The 24,223-nt window shown below is 48.1% G+C and overlaps 1 protein-coding gene across 12 annotated transcripts in view; it reads right to left on the bottom strand.

Annotated features, from left to right (window-relative positions):
* The window catches only part of PRRC2B (proline rich coiled-coil 2B), a 393,423-nt gene that overhangs the window by 70,051 nt on the left and 299,149 nt on the right, over nucleotides 1-24,223 (bottom strand). For 7 of the 12 annotated variants that reach the window (XM_029612560.1, XM_029612569.1, XM_029612557.1 and 4 more), the window contains 5 exons: nucleotides 14,384-14,466; nucleotides 13,005-13,193; nucleotides 11,177-11,371; nucleotides 10,126-10,206; nucleotides 9,440-9,544 (listed from right to left, as the gene is read on the bottom strand). In XM_029612560.1, coding sequence (XP_029468420.1) covers nucleotides 9,440-9,544; nucleotides 10,126-10,206; nucleotides 11,177-11,371; nucleotides 13,005-13,193; nucleotides 14,384-14,466 — 653 coding nt within the window. The remainder of the gene's footprint in view (nucleotides 1-9,439; nucleotides 9,545-10,125; nucleotides 10,207-11,176; nucleotides 11,372-13,004; nucleotides 13,194-14,383; nucleotides 14,467-24,223) is intronic. The other 5 variants (XM_029612564.1, XM_029612562.1, XM_029612566.1 and 2 more) reach the window with 5 other exon arrangements.

The following is a 24,223-nucleotide window of genomic DNA, read 5'->3' as shown; positions in this document are numbered from 1 at the left end:
GAGAGAATTGAGCTGGATCCTCGTGGAGGATGGGGGCCTTGTCGTAGCAGGTCCCTGTATGGAGGCAGAGGTAGAGGGTTCCCTGCCAGCAGTCTTCTCATGTCTGCGTACCAGGGTCTTCTTGGCCAGTCCGGGGCCACTAGAAGAACCAGGCCTCGGTGCCGCTGAATCCTGTGTACAATGGCGCCCAGCAGGGGCCATGGAGGAAAGGCGTATAGCAGGATCCCCTGAGGCCATGGCTGTACCAGGGCATCAATCCCCTGGGCTCGAGGATCCCGCCTGCGGCTGAAATATCTGGGAACCTGAGCGTTGGACCTGTCCGCTAATAGGTCCATGGCTGGCGTCCCCCATTGATCCACAATTATCTGAAAAGCTGTGGGCGACAGCTGCCATTCCCCCGGGTTTAGGCTTTCTCTGCTGAGGAAGTCTGCCGTGGTGTTGTCCTTCCCGGCGATGTGGACGGCGGAGATGTCCTGGAGATTTGCTTCTGCCCAAATCATCAGGGGAGTTATCTCTAGGGACACTTGTTGGCTTCTGGTTCTGCCCTGTCGGTTGATGTATGCCACCGTGGTGGCATGTCTGACATCACTCTGACCGCTCTGTTGCGAAGTCTGTGGGCAAATCGCAGGCACCCTAGCCTGACTGCCCGTGCCTCTAGTCAGTTGATGTTCCTTCCTTGACTCTTCTCTGGTCCACCACCCTTGGGCGGTGAGCTCCTCGCAGTGTGCTCCCATCCGTTCAGGCTGGCATCTGTGGTGAGCAGGATCCAGGTTGGGGAGGACATTCTTGACCCCCGGCTCATGTGACCGGACTGTAACCACCACCGTAGCTGATACTGCACTCTGTCCGGTAGAGGTAGGTGTATAGTGTAGTTCTGTGATCGTGGGCTCAATCAAGATAGAAGGGCGCGTTGCAACGGTCTCATATGAGCCCGCGCCCATGGCACCACCTCCAGAGTGGATGCCATGAGGCCGAGGACCTGTAGGTAATCCCGAGCTGTGGGCCGGCTGGCGCTCAGCAGGACCTGCAGATGACTCTGGAGTTTTGACTTTCTCTTGGAGGTCAGGCTGACCTTGTCTTCTTGGGTGTCGAATTGGACCCCTAGGTATTCCAGCGACTGGGACGGCTGTAGGGAGCTCTTGTTTATGTTGACTACCCATCCGAGGCTTTCCAGAAGAGCTATAACTCTGTTGGTTGCCCGGTGGCTCTCCTCCGGTGACTTTGCCTAGATCAGCCAATCGTCCAGGTAGGGGTGGACGAGAATTCCTTCCTTCCTGAGTGCCGCCGCCACTACTACTATGACCTTGGTAAAGATCCGCGGCGCGGTGGCTAACCCGAAGGGTAAAGCTCGGAACTGGAAGTGCTGATTCAGGACTTTGAAGCGTAAATAGCGCTGGTGATCCCGATGGATTGGGATATGCAAATAGGCTTCTGACAGATCTAGGGAGGTGAGAAACTCCCCTGGCTGTACTGAATTCTTGACAGACCGCAGAGTTTCCATGCGAGAGCTGGGGACCCGTAGGTGTCGGTTGACTGACTTGAGGTCCAGGACGGGCCTGAAAGTGCCCTCCTTCTTGGGCACTATGAAATAAATGGAATAATGCCCAGAATTTATCTCTCCTGCAGGTACTGGGATTATAGCTTTTAGGGCCAGGAGCCTCTGTAAGGTCACTTCTAGTGCCGCGTTCTTGAGCGGTGAACAAGGAGATTCCACAAACTTGTTCGGCGGAAGCCGAAGGAAATCCAGGTAGTATCCTTCTCGGATGATGGCGAGGACCCACTGGTCCAAAGTGATCTCGACCCACCTGCAGTAGAAGAGGGTTAGCCTGCCCCCCCTATGGCTGCTACCCCTGGATGGGTCGGCTGATTGTCATTGTGAGGTGCGGCCGGGGCCAGAACCCGAGCCGGTTCTCCTCTTGTTGTGCTTAGTCCGAAAGGGCTGGTTCCTGGCCTGGGAATGAGGTGCTCGATAGCGAGCCCTGTAAGGGTTGAAGCGCTGAGAATTTCTACCTCTGGATGGTCTAGAAAAAGAACGCTGGCTCCTCCTCGACCTGTCTTCTGGTAGACGGGGTAATGGAGAGGCACCCCATTTAGTAGCCCAGTTCTTGAGGTCGCTGCCGAACAGTAGAGAACCTTTAAAGGGCATTCTTGTGAGTCGCGTCTTGGAGGACGAGTTGGCCGCCCAATTACATAGCCAAAGTTGTCTCCTGGCTGCCACTGAGGAAGACACTCCCTTGGCTGCCGTACGGACGAGGTCAGAGGCTGCGTCAGTGAGAAATGCGAGAGCTGATTCCATGTCTCCTCCCTGGGTGTTGTTTCTCGCTTGTGATAAACAGGAATGCGTCACCACGGTGCAGCAGGTCGCGATTCGTAGGGACATGGCTGCTACCTCAAAAGCTTGTTTCAGAATGGTGTCCATGCGTCGGTCATGCGTATCCTTGAGGGCCGCTCCCCCCTCAACCGGAATGGTGGTGTGCTTCACTATTGCGTTAACTATGGCGTCTACCTTGGGGCACGCCAGCAGCTCCTTGGATGCCGGATCCAGAGGGTACATGCCTGCCAAGGCCCGACCCCCTTTGAATGAGGCCTCCGGTGCCTTCCATTCCAGATCGATTAGCTGCTGTGCTGCTTGTAGGAGGGGAAAATGGTGAGCCGGTTGGCGCAGGCCCTCCAACAGGGGGTTCATTTTAGGTGTCCTGGCCCGGAATGGCCAGTTCCGATAGGCATTGTGAGACCAGGCCTGAAAGATCCTCTTTCCGAAAGAAGCGCCTCATGGTCCGATATGGTTCTATCTCCGAGGGAAGTTCACCCTCCTCGGGGGGCTCCTCATTTTCCTCGGAGCAATCCGAATCCCCATAATCGGGGTTGTCGGGTGGCGAGTGGCTGCGCCTAGGTCTCGAGGGTCCAGGGGCCGGATCAACCGGGACGGAAAGACCCATTTGAGGAGCAGACTGCATCTGGACAAAGGTGTGAATCCCCTTGAATAATTCCACCCAGGAAAGCGAAGCCGGATCTGGCCGTAGGGGCACCAGGTCTCTCGGGTTCCCTGGCTGCTCGCCGCGGCCTGCTAAGTCCGGCGTGCTCCCTGAAGAACCGCTGGGCTGGGGCCGGTCCTGTCCTGGAACTCCCATGGCCTCCTCACATTGGGCACACAGTGAGTCTGCTTCCTCGCTCTGTGTGGCTCTGAGGTTGCATTGCTGAGCAGAGGCTTAGAGCTTTCATGCCTGATTCTGGAGGTGCCGGCTCTGAGGACGCATGGGCCCTCTTATGCTCCATTCGCCAGAAATTCGGTGTCGCCCAAGGATGTGCGCCTAACAAGTGCGCTTAACAGCATGCGCCTAGAACGGGCGTCTTATAAACGTGCGCCTATAAACGTGCGTCTTATAAACGTGCGCCTATGAACGGGCGTCTTATAATGTGCGCCTATAAACGGGCGTCTTACAATGTGCACCTATAAACGGGCGTCTTACAATATGCGCTTAGTCAACGTGCGCCTATCGCGTGCGCTAACAACGGGCGCCTATCGCAGGCGTTTAGCAACGTGCGCCTATCTGGCCTTAGTTGGCAACGGCGAGTAGGCAGGCAAAATGGCGACCTCCTTGGTGGGCTGCCTCGTAGGCAGGCCCAGTTAATCCAAACTTCCTCGGAGACCAAGTAAAGATGTATGCCTTACCTTGTCTTCTGTGCTTCCCGGCTGCGACCCGGGCGGTCTCCGGCTGCGGGGGGAGAGGGTGAGTACCTTCACCGCCACGCATAAGGAAGTGCCCCCGCTGCCTCTAGGCCGCGCCCGAACTCCTCTTGCTCGGGGGCCAAGTCCACGCCGGGACCGAGGCTGCCTCTAGGCCGCACCCGAACTCGTCTCGCTCGGGGGCCAAGCCGCGCCCGAGCCCTTCTCACTCGGGGGCTAGGTCCCTGCCGCGAACCGGCCACCGGACCGAGGCTCTCACCTCCGAGGGACCACGGAAGTCAGCTCGGGAAACTCAACTGGGTGAGTGACCGCCTGGTATCACCACAGGAGTGCGGGGCTCTTCTTCAGTAGGATTCTTCTATGAATTTAGTCGTTAGAATTTGGAAACACGCTCAGCGAGCGTGAGGTAGTTCCAAACTGCTTTGGAGACGGAAATTACTGATTTGCTACACTTCCTGTGGGGGTATATGTACCCGTGCTGACGTCAGATCCGTCTCAAACTGCTAGCATGAGCACACTGTACCTATTTGTTTTGAGTCCATCTGCTACACGCTAGGAAAATCTCTTTTCTTTGGATACCCCAGCAAACCCAAACCAGAGTCTGTAAAGTAACAAGCAGAGGAAAAGTCTTGGCAGAAGCTATCGTGAATCCAAGATCCCAAAGGAGAAATTACTACTTACCTGATAATTTCCTTTTCTTTAGGACAGTCAGATGAATCCAGAACAAGTGAGTTATGCACCTCCACCAGCAGATGGAGACGGAGCAAATTGAAGACACAGTATACATACTCCTGAAGTGACATCAGCCTGCCAGTATTCTCTTCAAAAGCAACTGTGGACAGACTAGCAAAAATATTTGATTAAAAACAGATAACCATTTAAATACTCAGCCAACACTGAGCTCAGACAAGAAACATATTAACACTAGTCTAGGGACTGGACTAACACTTACCAATAATCCCTAAAACACAAAGTCATACAAAAGGACATGGTACAATCATTCGGCAGTCAAGGAAGGGAAGGTGGATTCATCTGACTGTCCTAAGGAAAAGCAAATGATCAGGTACGTAGTAATTTCTCCTTTTTTTTTTTTAGCATCCAGTCAGATGAATCCAGAACAAGTGGGGTGTACCCAAGCTACTCCTGAATAGTGCGGGAGGCTGCCCACATCCTATCAAAACTGCACATGCAAAGGCTGCAACCTCCTGGGCCTGCACATCCAAATGATAAAACCTGGAAAAGGTGTGTAAGAAGGACCATGTCACAGCTTGGCAAATGTCAACAAGACACAGCAATCTGACTTCCGCCAACGACACTGCCTGAGCCCTAGTGGAATGAATCCTAATCTGACTAGGTAACAGCTTGCCAGCATTAACGTATGCTACCGTAACTACCTCCTTAATCCAGCAGGCTATTGTAGCACACGAGAACAGTTCTCCTTCATTAGTACTGCTGTGAAGAACAAACAGGCCTGGCATGAGGACAGGAGGCAGGGCAAGATTTTCCTGCATGAAGCATGCATTCAGAAGTTGATGACACAGCTCTGCCTGTTTTTAAACATCCTGCGTCCAACCATATGGTCCTACCTGCAAGTACTTTAGTGCATATGTGTCCTCTTCAGCACTCCCTGCTGTCTCGGTGGAACCCACAGTCTCAGGACTATTCGATTCGGTTCATCCTGCCAATGGAAGTCTCCTCTCAGCTGCAGTGGTGGCTGCAGGCAGATCATTTAAGGAAGGGAGTTTTCCAGACATCACCAGACTGGCCTCCTTGGTGGGGAGCTCACTGTCAGGAGCTGACAGCGCAAGGGTGCTGGAATACAAAGGAGTCTGTCTGGAACATTAATCGACTGGAAGCCAGGGTGGTCTAGTTGGCATGTTTGCAGTTCAGCGACAGGCTGCAGGGTCGATCGGTCCAGATAATGTCCAACAATGCAACCAGTGTGGCTTACATCAATCAGCAGGGAGGAACCAAGAGCCAGCAAGTGTCGCAGGAAATAGATCTGCTTATGGAATGGACAAAAGTGCATCTTCAGATGATCTCAGCCTCACACATAGCAGGAAAGGACAATGTAAGAGCAGACTTTCTCAGCAGGGAGAGTCTGGATCCAGGAGAATGAGCCTTGTCAGAAAAAGCGTTTCAGCTGATTCTGGATCACTGCAGTTCCCCGTTCCTAGACCTCCTGGCAACTTCTTGCAGTGTGAAAGTTCCATGATTCTTCAGTTGCAGGAGAGATCTGGAGTCGTTGGAGATCAATGCCCTAGTGTAGGAGTGGCTGGAAGACAAGTTGCTGTATGCCTTTCCTCCATTGCCTATATTGGGCGGGTTGATTCGAAGGATCAAGCGCCCAATATAGGCAACCAAGATCGAGCTCTTGGTTGCTCTGGATTGGCCTAGGAGACTGTGGTATGCGTATTTGCGGCGGCTCCTGGGGGACTCACCCCTTTGATTTCTGGCACTCAGGAACCTGCTAAGTTAGAGTCCAGTTCTTCATGATGGTCTGACTCAGTTTTGACTAATGGTATGGCCCTTGAGAGGGCTTGATTGCTGAAATGTGGATACTCAGTTGCGATGATTTCCACCTTACTTAGGGCTTGAAAATTATCCACCTCCTTGGCTTATGTGCGAGTTTGGCAAGTGTTTGAGGCCTCGTATGAGGATCGGGGTACTCTTCCTTGTTTGGCCAAGATCCCGCTCATTTTGGAATTTTTGCAGATTCCGTATGTTGTTTCTTGACATCCAGGGGTCGCAACAGATGATACATCTCTCTCCCTGTCCAGAGTCTGCAGGGAGATGGACTGATTCAAGGACCAGTTTCAGTAAAAAGGAAAAAACTGTCCGCAGCTGTACCACCCCTGTAGTCACCTGTGGAGGCCTCGTATGAGGATCGGGGTATCACTTCCAGGACCCATTGATCCGATGTGATCTTGACCCACCTCTAACAGAAGAGAGAGAGGCGTCCCCTATCTCCTGTTTCTAGGAGTGGGTCAAACCATCACTGGGATCATCGGGAGGTTCAACTACCCGAACCGATGCCCCTTCTGGGCTGATGGGGACGAAAGGACTGAGATCTACCAAAAGGTCGAGTTCTCTGAAGGGTCATTTCCTCTATAGGGACAAAAACGCCTGGATCCCCTAGTACGACCTCTCAAGTTAAAAGAGTGCAGTGTTTGCTTCTTATCCTCTGGCAAAACGAGGAACTAGAGATTCACCCCACTTATTGGACAATGTTTCCAACTCGCTGCAATTTGGTAAGGTTAGCTGTGGAGGTTGCATCGGCTGACCAATTCCTCAACCATAACTGATGCCTGGCCGCTACTATGGAAGCCACTCCTCTGGCTGAAGAGCAAACCAAATCACAGCCCGCATCTGCCAAAAAAGAAGCAGCTGGCTCCATAACTGCCCTTGGGTTCACCCTAGAGTCATCGACCTCCTGGGAGAGAAGCAAACAAGACCGAGCCACCAAAGAACAATAAGAAGCAATCTGCAAGGTCACTGCCAGAGCATCAAATGCTTGCTTAAGGATAGACTCAATCCTTCTATCATTAGCATTCTTCAAGGCTGCTCCTCCTTCCACAGGAATAGTGGTCCACATTGAGACTGCACACACCAAGGCATCTACTTTCGGAAAATGTAAATGCTCTTTCACTGGATCCAGAAGTTACAGGCCTTTCAAAACCTTTGAAATTAGCCTCTGGGGTGCCCCACTCAAGATCAATTAATTCTTAAATGGCTTCCATCATGGGGAAAAAACAAGAGGCCTTACGCAAGGAAACCAAAATGAGATTTCTCTTTGGCTCAGTCACTGCATCTGCCCCAGGAACCCTGAGCATTTGCAAGGTCTGGGAAATCAGAGCTGGCAGTTCATCTTTATGAAAGAATCTTAGCATAGCTCTATACGATTCTAATCCTGGAGAATTTCACCATCTTCAAGAGAGTCAGGATCAGCATCATGATCTGTGTCATCTGGACCTCCACTGGAAAGTCCCGCTGACACTCTAGCAGTACTCACGGCACTTAACAGTAGGTCCTGGCAAGGGTCCTACCTATGTCTCTGCTTTGGGAGTATTAGAAAGGGCTGAAGATTGCGCCTGGAGAAAAGACTGCAACCTCTGGCAAAACTCTACCCATGAAACGGTAGAAGCATCCAATCCTGGAGGTACTTGAGGCATACTCACTGAGCTACCTTCCCCTGCTGAGGAACCAGTTAGGGGAGATCCAAAATCAGACGCCCCACTGGAACTGCCTCTACCCAGGCTTATATCCAAGCTGGGAAGAGCCAGGCTTAGTGAAATCAGAGAAAGGCAATTCTCCCTGAGCCTCCAAGCAGTGCTAGCACAAGTTAGTGGGCACTCCTTGCTGAGATGCCAGAATATGACAGGTAGCGCAAAGAGAAGAACGCTTAGGCTTCTTAAGCATAGGTGTCACAATGGCAGACAGTGTATTTAAACGGCAGCCGGAGGCAAGCGTCTAGCTTTTTATTTTTTTGTATGTCCAAAAATACTAGACGTCCCACATCTAGTCATCCCAAAATTAAGCGCCGTAAAACAATTTAAGCGCACAATGCAACTTGGGTGCACAGGTAAGAATGCGGCCACTTAAGGCGATGCATAAATCAGATGCATATAATACAAGGCCCAACTAAGCATCCAAAAACTGGATGCACAATCTGGACACATAGCTAGATGCACATGCCGAACCGACAATCCTGTAGAGGGTAGTCTAAGAAAGCATGCGAAATGCCGTCGCGGCCTACCACACGGCGTGCAGTGAAAAATCCTCAGAGCGGGGCCTAGCCTAAAGAGGCTGCTCAACCCGCCAGGCCGCCCACAGAGCGGGGCGCACTGAGCATGCAGACTGGAAAAAAGAAAGAAGCCCTATGCTACAAAAGCCTCCTTTTATGTGTCTGTAAATACATAATTTTTTTTTTTTATATATTTAAAACTTACCTGAATTCAGCCTTACCTGGCTGAGTACAGAGATGGTTTCTGGCTGCAGGGGGGGAGGGCATATGCCATCACCGTCGCACTCAGATTCCTGTACCCGCTGCCTTACAGCCGCTTGTGTAGCTAAGTCCACGCCGGCTGAAAAACCAACTACCGGACCAAGGCACTCATCTGAGGGACCACGGAAATCACCTCAGGAATTCTCAACTGGGGGAGGGACCATTTGGTATCACCTCAGGAGAGCGGGGCAAATGTAATATCCTTAATTCTCCTTTTTCAAAATGGAGCAATCCACAGTAGGGAGATGCACGTCCACCATCTAATGGAGACGGAGAATACTGGCAAGCTAATGTCACTGCAGGGGTATATATACTGTGACATCAGTTTGTTCCGTCTCCATCTGCTGGTAGAGGTGCGTAACCCACTTGTTCTGGATTCATCTGACTGGATGCTAAGAAACAGTCTGTTTACTCAGACACCATTTAGGTAAACAAACACTGACCCAACGAAAGTACAGTGTGTTTTTAGCAAAATGCTGAAGTCAGTAGATGTAATAGTCATAATACTGGAGATAGCAAAGTGGAAGAAAGGCAGTACAAAAGCAGAGGGAAGGCAAGCATACTAACACAGTGGTTTACATTTGCATAATCCAGTATATACTTTCCCTGCAAAATGAAGCTAAAAACTCTAATTTGCATGTAAACAGTGCATTTTTCTCCATTCTTCTGGCAGACCATTCCACAGATTCAGTACCCTCTATGAGAAAGTGTGTTCCCCAATATTTCTCCCAGCCTTCTGCACATACCTTCAAAGTAAGGTCTGCAGTAGGAAAGGACATGGGGTTCAGGCTCATGCCTTGCTGAAGATGATGTTCTCGCCTCAGAATTGGGATGGATTGGGTTAATCCAGTCTGCAGAAGAACACACAATTCTGTGTGAATACTTCTCAGCAATAGTCTCCACCTAGGTCTCTTTACTTAGTGTATACAGAAGGGTCAACTGGCTCTATGATCCATGCAATTCCTTGGATTAGTAATGCAAAATGCAAACTCAGTTTTGACAAGACATGACAACTTCAGGTTATGAGGGGATCTCAGTGTTTTTCATCCAGGTGTAATAGAAAATACTGATAAATAATAAGATAAAACACTAATTTACATGAGGTTCATTACACTATACCCATCCCCAAATACCAAGAGGTATCATCCTTTGCTAGACTGGCTCACTGGATATTGACAAAAGCCACTATTGACAAAAGCCTCTCCCATGTCGTGCAATTATCTACTTTCATTCATCCTTCCCAAACGTTTGCTTGCCCTTTGCCACCCCTTCAGTGTAGATGCAGGCTCACAAATATGCAAGCTCTCTGTAATTGAGCTTTAGATGAAAAACTAAATATGGTGCAATTCTTTAAAGCTACACATCTTGTTTGATTGTCATTTGACACTAAGAAGCTGTCAAGTGGTGGTCAGGAAGCAGATTGCAGACTTACATTGGTAGGCAACGTATCCTGCAATTTGGGGTTAGATGCAGTATTAGAGGAAGAGCCTGGGGGCAAGCTGAAGTCAGAATCCTGTAAGAAGGTAAGATACTTCATTGAAACCCAGCACACATCCACACTCACCATTTCACACCTGATCATGGGCAAGTACTCTTATAACAAACAAGGGAGCTAAAAGTGGGCAGCAAGCTTCTTCAGCAAAGGTATTAGCTAATATAACTGTGTAAAAGACAGTCTGCTGAGATAGCATTCTACAGTACTGTAAAACCCATGGAAGACTTTGTAGTCAGATATTAACTCCTCCAACACCAAATGTAATTACTTCCTGTTTTTCTTGGCAGAAGGTCTAATCACATATTCATTAATTACATTTTGCCTCATCTATAAAAGTCTTGCATATGTCTACATACCCTCCACCAACTTATTCTTTCCATATTTCCTACCTGTGTTTGAAAATTACTCTCCCTTAGGAAGTTTCTGTATTAGCAACCAATCTTAAGACAAGAGCATCATCAGCAATTCTAATTCATCCCCCAAAACAAACATCAGTTTCTTGGTTCTCTCCCTTCCTCTTCATGTCTTAATTTTTGTTCATTGACCAAAGTGAACAGATTTCTTACATGTTTTGGAATGAAAAATATACATTACTCATTATGGTCATGCTCTGAGAGATCAAGTAATAGCAGTTCCTGTTAGATATTTGAATTCTGAACACATCAGGGTGGCACCAGCAGAGGTTTACCCTGACTTGAATTCATAATGGAAAAAGTAACAGAGAAGACAGATTTGAGAATCTTCATACATGGATTTAAGTTACAGAATCAAACAGGAAGGAGGAGGAGTTAAATGAGCAGATTGTCAAAAATTAAACTGTCAACTACCAAATTATTTGAAAACAGTATTTGGGCCATACTGCTGCCTTCAGCTTTTGCCTGCAATAATTGCATCATGTGTTAACTGTGAAGTCAGGATGCAGATATATCAAGCAGACTATTGTAAAACCCTCAAGTAAAATCAAAGAAGACCAGAAAGCAATCCTCACTTTAGCGCTGACTCCGAATTCAATGGGTGGTACAGGAAGAACAGAGTCCACGTGAATCTCTACCCCATTAACAGGAGGGGTATTCCCTTCCAGTCGCTCTGCCCCCTCCGAACCCTTTCTGTTCTTCAGAGATCGCTCGTTGCCTATTGGTCCTGGCTTGTGCTCCTTGTTCTGTCCCAAACTTTGATCACAATCCTTAATATGAGAGCAGAGAGGGCAAAATATAAACATGCCATTTCCTGATCCATCCACCAAAATTACCCCCCGAAAATTTAGTCCTGTGCAGGAGACTAAAAAAAAGTCATCTGGAGACTGATACTCAAGCTAGGAACACTATAGGATATTATTTTATCTTCTGGCTTAAAAAGAGGAAGTACAGATTTAGCATGACAGCATCATGGCTTTTTGTGGTGCCCCCCACCCCCTTCAAAGTACAGGTGATGTCTGTAATCCTGTGAGGGAGGAGACTTAAAATGAAGAATAAAGGATTTCTGTGTCAGCTCCCCCCACCCCACCACGCTGACTCCTGCCTATCACCAGTGTTTAAGATGTAGTTACAATTCTCATCTGGCCTAGCGAAATCCCAGGGGCAGGGAACGTGAGAGGTATGAGTCCTGAAAAGCCCCTGGATAAAGTCAGATTGCATTAGGTTGGTAAGAAATAAATGATTAAATCTACCCTCCATGTATGTCATATCTTATGGCTATGAAACTATCATAGAGATATCACTAATCTACTGTCATAGCACCACCAATCATACATTACACCGGCACTAAGCACCAATCTTCATAACAATACTAGGACAAAGTGACCACAGCAATACTAAAACACCAAAGTACTGTGATTATACACTAGTGAGTCATGGATACTGCTGTGGCACAACCAAGTACAGTCTGATTTTGCCATCATCAGCAATTCTAAAATTCCTGCAGGAAATACTTACCATAAATTCACTCATCTTGTATTCCTATCTTATCTCTACATCCCTCCAACCTGTTTTTTTCCCCCTCTGGAGAGGGAAAGCATAACACAGGAGTACACGGTGAATGTAAGTCTTTGGCAAGTGCATGCTGCCCCTATCCCACCCTGATTTGAGCCCTTTTCCATACCATATCCTTTCCAATTCCACCCACGTGCAGCCTGCTCTTTTCCTCCAGCCCCCAATGCAATCCCTCATTTTATCCCCACCTCTCCCAATCCACTCTCCAAACTACCTCATTCTCTCTCCCCGGTCCTGATGCCTCTTCCCTTTTCTCTCAGGTTCCTAGCGAGACTAAAAATGTGCTTCTGCCACCTCCTGCTTCCTGAGACCCGACACTTCTAGTGCCCTCTGCTCCCCAGGTCATCTTGCTAGTCCAGAAAATGAACTCACCCAAGTTGAATGCACTTTTAAAACTCTTGACCAGTAATATAGTATTGCAATTATTCTGATATTGAGCTACTAATAAATACGGAAGTATGGCTCCATTATAAAAGCTATATCTCACTGATACTGAGCCATGATCACAAGAGACCTCACTAATTCTGAGCCACCCAGAAATACCATAGAACCACCATCACTAGTGATCTCCCTAGTACCAAGCCACGCTACAATACCACACAACCACGATCACAAGAAATGTTACTGATACTGAGCTACCCTACAATACCACAGAACAACCATTTCAAAAAAATCCCAACAATACTGAGATGCTGCCATTCCAGCACTACCAACACACCAGTACAAAGCTACTACTATGGTGACAATATAGCACCGTGATCTCAGCAACATTGAGTCATCACTTTGAGGGACCACAGCGTCACGATCACAGCTAGAGATGCAGCTCACCTTCGTATCTGATTTCTTCAGCCCCTGATCCTTCTGGCATTCTGGTTTTGGTTCTGTCATGCTAGTCCCATTCATCTCCTCGGGCTTCAGAGTGCCATATGGAGAGCTGCGCTGTGAGGAGGTTGCAGATGACTCCCGGGACTCGGCGCTCAGGTCAATACCGCTGTCCCCTTGGCTGCCTTTAAAGCCCTGCCAGGCAAAACACGGAACCGTATCAGGCCCTATCCACTTTGATAGGTTATCTATCCATGAAAGAGAACATCCATGACCTGGACTCACACTACAGATATCCCAAGAACATCAGGGAAAGACAATACCTGAAAAGAGCAACACCACCTCACTGCTTTCTGTAGCATGCAGGACAATCTGAGGATCTACCAAAAGATCACATTCTGCCCAATCCACTACATACCAAGAGCAAACTCGTGCATGTTCAAATTGACAAGGATCATGAAGCTAAACTAACACCATGATCTTAAGTCTTAGAAGATCAACCTCATGTCAAGTAGTTTACAGTCAGGCCTGAGAGGAAAGATACAGAAAGAAGGAAGAAAAGGAGAATGTCAACCATCTAAAAAACCCATTGACCCCAAAGAGATGCCAGGAGATGGAGGGGACCACTCGATTTTCTTTTTTTAGCAAGTGCTTTATAACTAGTCAAATGCACTTTTCAGGGACACATCTGCTGAACCATTATAAATCCACAAATTAAAATCTGCAAGTTACTTTCTATCACTTGCTTTTTTTTTTTTTTTTTACATTTTGGTAAATGTTAGTCTTCACAACCACAAGAATTCAGAAGACAACACTCTTACAGCATAAAAGAATTCAGAATTCTAAATAATAGACAGACATATTTAAATAAGCTGCTCCAAATATGACATTAGGCATTAACATTTCTCTATCTATAGGTCTAGATACACACAACCTGACAGAAAACATGAGTAGCTTAGTGGCAGAAAAACGGAAGACTGTTTACCATGTGACTAGTAGGAAAACACCATTGCTTGTGCTGAAATACATGACATGCCTTCTAGGGCATGGCAATCATGCCATATATGTTCTACAGCAGCTTCACACACAACTACCTCATATGGTTAAGGGGGATCTCACACATTCTTCTGAAGCAGGAATCATGAATAGGTTACGCCATCATGGCAAGCGAGACCACGCTAATAATGAGGAGCATGGGAGAATGCTATCAGCAAACTGGTTTAGTTTTTCACAATCAGTGATACAAATAAGACTAATAACAGCCTTAAAGGTGGAATCCACGTTATCGTGAATGGTAACTTGAGTCTGACAGTCCTCAATCTTTTCCATCAGGTCATCTGAAACATTTTCAAGCACGTACTTCCAAATAACTGTGCAAACCTTACCTCAGAGGAGTTAGTCTCAGTGCTGGGAAAGGAACTGACAGGTTTATTCCAAGAGTCACTGCCAGCAGACTGAACAGAGACAGCTGGGAAGAGAAACAAAGCAGACATATTGAGCTCTTGACAGGTAGCCCTTAACAAGTATAGGCCATTTTTCCAATTTTCAAAACAGTGTTATAACTTTTTCCAAACAGAGTTGCTTACCTGTAACAGGTGTTCTCCTAGGACAGCAGGATGTTAGTCCTCACATATGGGTGACATCATTGGATGGAGCCTGGAACAGAACTTTGATCTTAAAGATTCTAGAGCTTTCAGCATGCCCTACTGAGCATGTGCAGCTGTAGTGATAACCCTGCCCCCTAGGCAGAGTCCCTCAGTCTATGAGAAACCAACTCCCAGGGGAGGCGGGATGGTTTCGTGAGGACTATCATCCTGCTGTCCTAGGAGAACACCTGTTATAGGTAAGCAACTCTGCTTTCTCCTAGGACAAGCAGGATGGAAGTCCTCACACATGGGTGAATACATAGCTCCAGGCTGTATGAGCAGGACAAGGCAGTAAACCGCACAGTGCTGGAGCACTACCTCCCTCCTTTGCCTGCGAGGCAGCTGACCCACCAGTGGTACAAGCTGGAGAAGAGTTGGGGTTCTACCAAGAAAGCCAAGAAAAAGACAGACACAAACCCTCATGCGTAGCAGGGATGCCTGAGGCAGGGGAGTGATGCAAGCAGAAGCAACTGTGCATTATGGAAACAGTACATGCAGGGTTTCTGACAAAAACAGTGGATCTAGATCCTCCTGGATACAGGAAGGACCCAGAGATGTAAGTAAGAGAGACTCTTGGATGAAAACTGCACAGTTTCCATTGGTGTGAAAAAAAAAAAAAACAACTGAAAAACCAAACTGGGGTCCGACAGCCCTCCAGAAACAGACTGTCGACCACTGACAGCCAAAGTTCTGGAGAAGAGTGCCCAGGTATGCCTGGTAGGCCTAATGGGCAAAAGAAACCCACACCATGCTTGGAAGAACAAGCAGTACCCCATGGCAGGGCCTGGGACAGACACTGCATGCCGAAGCATCAGACTTAGTTGACCATGCAGGACAGCGTCAAGGGTTTCAGGGAATGAGAACAATCCCTGAAACAGACCTGTACTATAAAACTCTTGGAAGAGAAATAAAACAGGCCTGAAGCTCACTCAAGAACACCTGCCAGAACCGGTTCAGCTAACCTGTCACAAGATAGCAGGGGAGCAGACTAGCCCTTTGGGCAACCCAGAGAATGAGAGAAATGAAGGCTGTAGCTCTCCCTTCAGGTATATGGAGAGATACCACAGGTGTCTTAGCTTCCTCTCCACTCACCCTGACAAACCAATCGAAAGTCAGGAGGAGTGAAGAACACAAGGAGGCAGACTGGCGAACCGCCGGGGCAAGCACAATTCGCCCTGTTGGGTATCAACCTCAAGCGAATAACTCACTGCTGAAGACAGCAGGGAGTATCCCACCAAGATGGAGCCCTCAGTCTTCTTGAAACAGCAGAAACTGAGAGCAGTTGCCCCCAGGGAGAAGCCCTGAAGGTTCCACCAGGAGACGGGAAGCCAGGGAGTCGCATGCTCACACTCTGGCAGAACCTGATGTTATAACCAGCCTGGAAGCTCAAAGGGCATCAGGGCAGGTCTAAGGCGATCTTGGAATAGATTACCAAGCCACCCGGCTGCGGTTTCACTACCCTGGTCCAGCAATGGACAATGCTGCTTAACCCAGGACTGCTCTGTCCGCAGATGGGGCAATCCTAAAATAAGGGGAAAGAACAGCTTGCACGCTACAACCAGCAGAGGGCAATGCCCCTCAGTGTTGGGACTGGGCCCTCAATTTCCTCAGCCATGGACATGACTAAAGGGGAAAGGTATGATTGCCTAGCTGATGGCTGAAACACTCCTCACAGAGGAGCGTCCCTCAGGCAAGGATGACTGATGCAAGTTATCCTTTATTCCTCCTTTACCTCTCTCCCCCCTCTTCCCCCCCCCTCTTTTCGCTCCTGCTCCACTCCCCCACTCCCTGTTTTTTTGTAATTTCCTCCTTTCTCAAGTTTATTGTAAACCGGCGTGATGTGCTTGCACGAACACCGGTATATTAAAAGCTGTTAAATAAATAAAATAAATAAATCCTTGAGGAAAACGGCAACAGAGTCCAGTAAAGACCAAAGTAACACCCGAACTGGGGGAAGCCTGGAGGGTCACCAGGGGCAACACTGGACAGGCTCCCTCGAGGATAGATCTGCCGCGCCTCAAGCATACAAGGAAGAGTGCTACACTTGACTATTCTTGGGCTTGGCGCCCGTCAGAGTAGTGACATCCCGCATCCGGGAACGGAAACAAAGGACATCCCTCTAAGGGATGCACAGTGAGACGTCCAGAGGGGAACCCGAAAGAGTTGCCCCGGAACCCAGAGGAATCTCCCCTTTCAAGAGGGAGAGGAAAACTGTGGGATCGGGGCCTCCTGATTCTGATAGACTGAGTGACTCCCTGAAGGAGAGTAGATACACAATCACAGACCACAGAGGCCCCAAAGCGACTAACCCACCACAGGCCACCAGCCTCGGATAAGGGAGGTTGCCACTGCAATCCCCAGAGGGGTCCCAGCTGAAGATGGTCCAACGACCAAGCTCAGCTGCTCCCTGGCCCTGGCCTCCAAGGAGACGTGCCAATGCAGAGGATCGGGGCCCAGGTTTAGAGAAAAACATCTCAGGGTCAGAGCCTCAGGGACTGTCCACAAGAACACTGTAAAGGGTGAAAGGCATAGGCCTCTGCTGAGAAAGGAGAGGACATTTTAGCCACTCTCGCAATGTCCACTCACCTCAGGATCCGACCAGGAGTGCAGTCCTAGGTCAGTCCTGCGGCTGCGAACACAATCTGTTGTGACCGCCTGGCGGGAACAAGCGCGCACACACACACACACAAATGCCTAGGCGACAGAAGGCAACTGGAAGCTCTCTGCTGAAAAAGCACACTGGGCGAAACTCATGCAGTGGTAACCCAACCACGAATGGTGGCACACCCATTATCCTGAGCGCTGTGCTTGTGAGAGAAACCCCATGCCCCAGCGAGGGCCGAGAGTCACGTACCAGAGTGAGTGGTTATACGTTGCCCCACGACCAAGCAGAGAGTGTGTAATGATGCCTCCCCTGCCAGTGCTCTTCAGCACTATGTGATGCGGACTGACATGGAGGCCAAGATCAGGCTGAAAGGTGGCAGAGCTCTAGTATGGCTGAGGAGTGCACAGCCAGGGAGAATGCCACCTGCCAGCGTCCAAGGTCCTTGGAACAGATAGCTCATCTGTCCCAATCATGCCAGTTGCACATCAATGCCACAGTAACTCCAGTGGAGTGGAGAGGACAGTGTGACGGCGGCATCCCTTGTACTAACGGTGCCCTGGGTAAGGCATGTGTGGAGGGTGTCGACCTATGGCTTCGCCCCCTCCAGTACCACAGAATGTTCCGAGAGGGTTCCATCGAACTGTGCCAGAACTGGCTCACCTCCAAGTCCCACTGCGAACCACTGCAGTGAAGTCCCTGACGAAGGAAGGTATTTATGGAGGACTGCGGACATGTCCTGCGATCTATAAGCAGTTTGTCAGTGAATAGCGTTATTCCTGGTGCTCCAGATGCCCACAGGCATCGATTGCCCGGGGGCCCCAAAGCACGAAGGTACGGACCACGAAGCCATGGGCGTCTGTAGGGAGAGGCCTTGCAGTCCCCTGACAGGTCATCAATGTCAAAAGGAACAGATGACCACCAGTGCTGACGGCAATTCCCCTCGGCTCACTGATTCGTCTGGTGGGATCGATGCTGTGAACTCTATGGCCTCGCAAGCAGTACGGCTGATGAAAGCCTCGCTAGCGACCATTAATATTGATGGTGTACGCAATTTGGCGGGGCCTCCAACCCTGGAATCACTGACTGGAGGGACAGCTCTGAGCCTCCCAGTGTTCTGCAGTGGACACCACACACAGGAGCCCAGAGGGCACCGGGCCACTGGGGACAGGTAGGGTGCTGAGTAGATGGCTACCTCTGCACTCGATCTGCAAGAGGCCAAGAGTCTTTGCCCCCCCGAGTCCCGGTGGTCGATGTCCATAGGGGTGACAAGGGCACTCAATGGCGAATCCGGTGCCTGGTCGGTGGGGGCTCAATGTAGCCAAGGCAGTAACGAGAGGCATCGGTGGTCCGAAGGCCTCTCTGTTGGCCCAATCACTGATGGCCTCAAGGGCGTCAATGGTATCAAGCAGCACCGCATTGCAATTGCATTGAGGCCATGCTGGCAATGAGGCCACACACTTCAACAACCTATTGTGGGGGGGGGGGGGGGGGGGGGGCCTTCGGCATTCAGGGACCACCCTTGACAGCGGCGAGGACTGCTACAGTATCGATGTTATGCCTTTAACAGTATCGAGGGCCTGCCACCACTTCGACCTTGCCAGCCCCTAGAGAGGGCATGCATGCACCTTCACAGATCAAGGCGTCAATGGTGTTGAGGGCCCCGCTGGCATCGAGAGCAGCACGGGCATCGAGAACACAGCGGCATCGATCGCAGTGGTCACCACAGCACTGGCTGCCACGAGAGTACCAAGGCATCGAGTGTCCCGAGGGCACAGAAACACAGAGGGCACTATGGCAAGTGCACAGAGGGCACTGTGCTGAGGGATCGAGCCAAAAGCACCGTGACATCGAGTGCAGCAAAGGCACTGAGGCCTCCAGTGATTCAAGGACACAGAGTCATCGAGTGCAATGAGGGCACCATCATATCAAGTGCACTGCACCACAGCACTGAGGGCACAGAGTGCATTGAGGGCACAGAGTCATCGAGTGCATCGAGGGCACAGAGTCATCGAGGGCACAGGGTCATCGAGTGCATCGAGGGCACAGAGTCATCGAGTGCAGCAAGGGAATCCTGTCATCGAGTGCGCTGCACCAAGGGCATCGAGTTATCGAGGGCATCAAGGGCACTGTATCATTGAGTGCACAGCACCACGGCACCGAGAGCAGGGAGGCCTTGATGCCCAAACTGGTGCAGCGAGACTACAGTTCCACAGATGCCGATGGCACCAAAGGCCACCATGGCTTCGTGGGCAGTCACACACCTCAAAGCAACGAGGGTGACCCTGGTCTTCGATGGTGTCAAGGGGACTATGGTACCTGAGGATGGGTTCCGCCCCCGATGCAGTCCCAACATCAATGCGTCGAATGGTGCACTGGTCACAGCTGTGCACGGGCAACCGTTCATGGGCATGGCACCGAAGTGCGGCAGTATGTTGCTAGCCCAGCTCCGCTCACCCTCTCTCCCAGGGAGATTGCATTGCCAAAGCTGGCAAGCAGGAGGGGAGGCAATGTCATCCAGGGCTCCTGCCCTTGGAGACGAGTTCCTTGATACGTGGGGAGGATGAGCTCTCCACCCCACAAGAATGGCATGGTCCTCGATCCTTCCACCGTCTGAATCAATCGATGCCCAGTAATCGGTGAGCCGCCATGGAACTCCAGACCGGGTAGAACTCAGGCGAGTCCCCAGGATCAGCAGCCTACACGGATCACAGACGGACTGCATAGCCCAGTCCTGTCAGCACTGTGGAAAAAGAAAGAACAGACAAAGCACAAAGAGGACACAATTGCAAAACCTGCAGAAGCAGTTTTTTTTCTTTTTGAAACAACAGACTCTGCCAGGCTGCACAGGGGAGAACCCACCATGTGACCGGCAGACAGTTGGAAACAAGAACAAAACTACCAGAAGTAAAAAGCTGCAGCTCTAGAAAAAATCCCTTACAAAACTGTAAGGAGAAAGCAAAGCTAAATACCAAAAAAAACATTTTCTGAGAAAAAAAGAGCACAAGCTCCACAACCGTGAGATGACAGCTCTGCGGAAAAGACTGAGGGACTCTGCCTAGGAGGCGGGTTATCACTACAGCTGCACATGCTCAGTAGGGCATTCTGAAAGTTCTAGAATCTTTGAGATCAAAAGTTCCGTGCCGGGCTCCATCCGATGATGTCACCCATTTGTGAGGACTACCATCCTGCTTGTTCTTGGAGAAAACCTTTTTTCAATAATAGCCACCTGGAATCATATTTGAAGTATGCACTAGAACACCCACGGGATACCGTAACCACATAGAAAAAAAGTTCTATGGTCTGATGAAACTAAACTAGAACTTTTTGGCCTGAATGCAAATTGTGACATTTGGTACAAACCCAGCATATCACTCAGAGAACACTATCCCTTACTGTGGTGGCAGCATTGTTATGAGGATATTTCTCATCAGCAGGGACTAGGTTACTTGTCAGGATAAAAGGGAGAATGAAGGGAGAAATGTACAGAATGAGGAAAACCGGCTGCCCTCTGCAAGAAAGCTGAAACTGGGACGAAAGTCCACCATTCAACATGACTATAACCCAAAGCTACACTGGAGTGGCTAAAAACCAAAAAGGTAAATGTACTGAATTGGCTCAGTCAAAGCCGTGACCTCAATCCAAATGAAAATCTCTGCATGACTTGAAAAATGCTGTCTATCAATGTCCTCTAATTGACAGAGCTTGAACAGTTTTGTATAGAAGAACGGTATAATACTAACAAATCTAGGTGTGCACAGTTGGTGGAACCAGACTGCTGGCGCTAACCTTTAAAAAGGAGATAGAGTAGCTTTTAACTAGAACAAAGGGGAAAGCCGATAGTCGCTCAGCAGCGCATGGTTCGGAGGGAGGTATCTTCAAAGGATACTAATGATGCATTAGAATTAGGGCATGCCGACAGTGAGGTTCCAATAATAAGGAAAACAGTCCAAGTGCCTGTAACTGAAAACTCACCTGAGCTAAAATATTCTAACTTATCTCTATCAATTAAAAAGCAGAAGGAAAATACAAACAAAAAACACATTTTGAAATGTTAGTATGCTAATGCCAGAAGTCTAAGAAATAAGATGGGAGAATTAGAATGTATAGCAGTGAATGACGACACAGACTTAATTGGCATCTAAGAGACATGGTGGAAGAAAGACAACCAATAGGATAGTGCTATACCGGGGTACAAATTATATCGCAATAACATAGAGGAGCACCCGGGAGGCGGTGTAGCGCTTTATGTCCGGGATGGCCTGTCCAACAGGATAAACATCCTGCATGAGACTAAATGCACAATTGAATCTTTATGGGTAGAAATCCCTTGTGTGTCGGGGAAGATTATAGTGATAGGAGTATACTACCGTCCACCTGCTCAAGATGGTGAGACGGACAGTGAAATGCTAAGAGAAATTAGGGAAGCTAACCAAATTGGTAGTGCGGTAATAATGGGAGATTTCAATTACCCCAATATTGACTGGGTAAATTACCCCAATATTGACTGGGTAAATTACCCCAATATTGACTGGGTAAATGTATCATCGGTACATGCTAGAGATATAAAGTTTCTGGATGGAATAAATGACATTTTTATGGAGCAATTCGTTCAGGAACAGACAACAGAGGGAGCAATTTTAGATCTAATTCTCAGTGGAGGACAGGATTTGGTGAGAGAGGTTACGGTGGTGGGGCCGCTTGGCAATAGTGATCATAATATGATCAAATTTGAATTAATGACTGGAAGGGGGACAGAAAGCAAATCCACGGCTCTCGTGCTAAACTTTCAAAAGGGAAACTTTGATAAAATGAGAAAAATAGTTATAAAAAAACTGAAAGGAGCAGCTACATAGGTAAAAAGTGTACAAGAGGCGTGGTCATTGTTAAAAAATACCATCCTAGAAGCACAATACAGATGTATTCCACACATTAAGAAAGGTAGAAAGAAGGCAAAACAGTTACCAGCATGGTTAAAAGGGAAGGTGAAAGAAGCTATTTTAATCAAAAGATCTTCTTCAAAAATTGGAAGAAGGATCCAACAGAAGAACATAAGAATGTGCCATACTGGGTCAGACCAAGGGTCCATCAAGCCCAGCAGCCTGTTTCCAACAGTGGCCAATCCAGGCCAAAAGAACCTGGCAAGTACACAAAAACTAAGTCTATTTCATGTTACCGTTGCTAGTAATAGCAGTGGCTATTTTCTAAGTCAACTTAATTAATAGCAGGTAATGGACTTCTCCTCCAAGAACTTATCCAATTCTTTTTTAAACACAGCTATACTAACTGAACTAACCACGTCCTCTGGCAACAAATTCCAGAGTTTAATTGTGCCTTGAGTGAAAAAGAACTTCCTCCGATTAGTTTTAAATGTGCCACATGCTAACTTCATGGAGTGCCCCCTAGTCTTTCTATTATCTGAAAGACTAAATAACCGATTCACATCTACCCGTTCTAGACCTCTCATGATTTTAAACACCTCTATCTTATCCCCCCTCAGCTGTGTCTTCTCCAAGCTGAAAAGTCCTAACCTCTTTAGTCTTTCCTCATAGGGGAGCTGTTCCATTCCCCTTATCATTTTGGTCGCCCTTCTCTGTACCTTCTCCATCGCAATTATATCTTTTTAGAGATGCAGCGACCACAATTGTACACAGTATTCAAGGTGGGATCTCACCATGGAGCGATACAGAGGCATTATGACATTTTCCGTTTTATTCACCATTCCCTTCCTAATAATTCCCAACATTCTGTTTGCTTTTTTGACTGCCACAGATCACTGAACCAACGATTTCAGTGTGTTATCCACTATGATGCCTAGATCTCTTTCTTGGATGGTAGCACATAATGTGGAACATAAAATTGTATAAATATAGCATGGGTTATTTTTCCCTATATGCATCACCTTGCACTTATCCACATTAAATTTCATCTGCCATTTCGATGCCCAATTTTCCAGTCTCACAAGGTCTTCCTGCAATTTATTACAATCTGCTTGTGATCTAACTACTCTGATCAAATTTGTATCATCTGCAAATTTGATTACCTCACTCGTCTTTTTTCTTTCCAGATCATTTATAAATATATTGAAAAGTACGGGTCCCAATATAGATCCCTGAGGCACTCCACTGCCCACTCCCTTCCACTGAGAAAATTGTCCATTTAATCCTACTCTCTGTTTCCTGTCTTTTAGCCAGTTTGTAATCCACGAAAGGACATCGCCACCTATACCAAGACTTTTTACTTTTTCTAGAAGCCTCTCATGAGGAACTTTATCAAACGCCTTCTGAAAATCCAAGTACACTACATCTACCGGTTCACCTTTATCCACATGTTTATTAACTCCTTCAAAAAAGTGAAGCAGATTTGTGAGGCAAGACTTGCCTTGGGTAAAGCCATGCTGACTTTGTTCCATTAAACCATGTCTTTCTATATGTTCTGTGATTTTGATGTTTAGAACACTTTCTACTATTTTTCCTGGCACTGAAGTCAGGCTAACCGGTCTGTAGTTTCCTGGATCGCCCCTAGAGCCCTTTTTAAATATTGGGGTTAATATTAGCTATCTTCCAGTCTTCAGGTACAATGATTGATTTTAATGATAGGTTACAATTTTTTACTAACAGGTCTGAAATTTCATTTTTGAGTTCTTTCAGAACCCTAGGGTGTATACCATCCGGTCCAGGTGATTTACTACTCTTCAGTTTATCAATCAGGCCTACCACATCTTCTAGGTTCACCGTGATTTGGTTCAGTCCATCTGAATCATTACCCATGAAAACCTTCTCCGGAACGGGTATCTCCCCAACATACTCTTTAGTAAACACCGAAGCAAAGAAATCATTTAATCTTTCTGCGATGGCCTTATCTTCTCTAATTGCCCCTTTAACCCCTCGATCATCTAACGGTCCAACTGACTCCCTCACAGGCTTTCTGCTTCGGATATATTTAAAATGTTTTTACTGTGAGTTTTTGCCTCTACG

This window comes from Rhinatrema bivittatum, chromosome 8 (assembly GCF_901001135.1).
Source record: "Rhinatrema bivittatum chromosome 8, aRhiBiv1.1, whole genome shotgun sequence".
In the NCBI taxonomy this organism is placed as follows: domain Eukaryota; kingdom Metazoa; phylum Chordata; class Amphibia; order Gymnophiona; family Rhinatrematidae; genus Rhinatrema; species Rhinatrema bivittatum.
The sequence above is the reverse complement of the archived record's forward strand: the minus strand, read 5'-3'. Positions and strand labels throughout refer to the sequence as shown.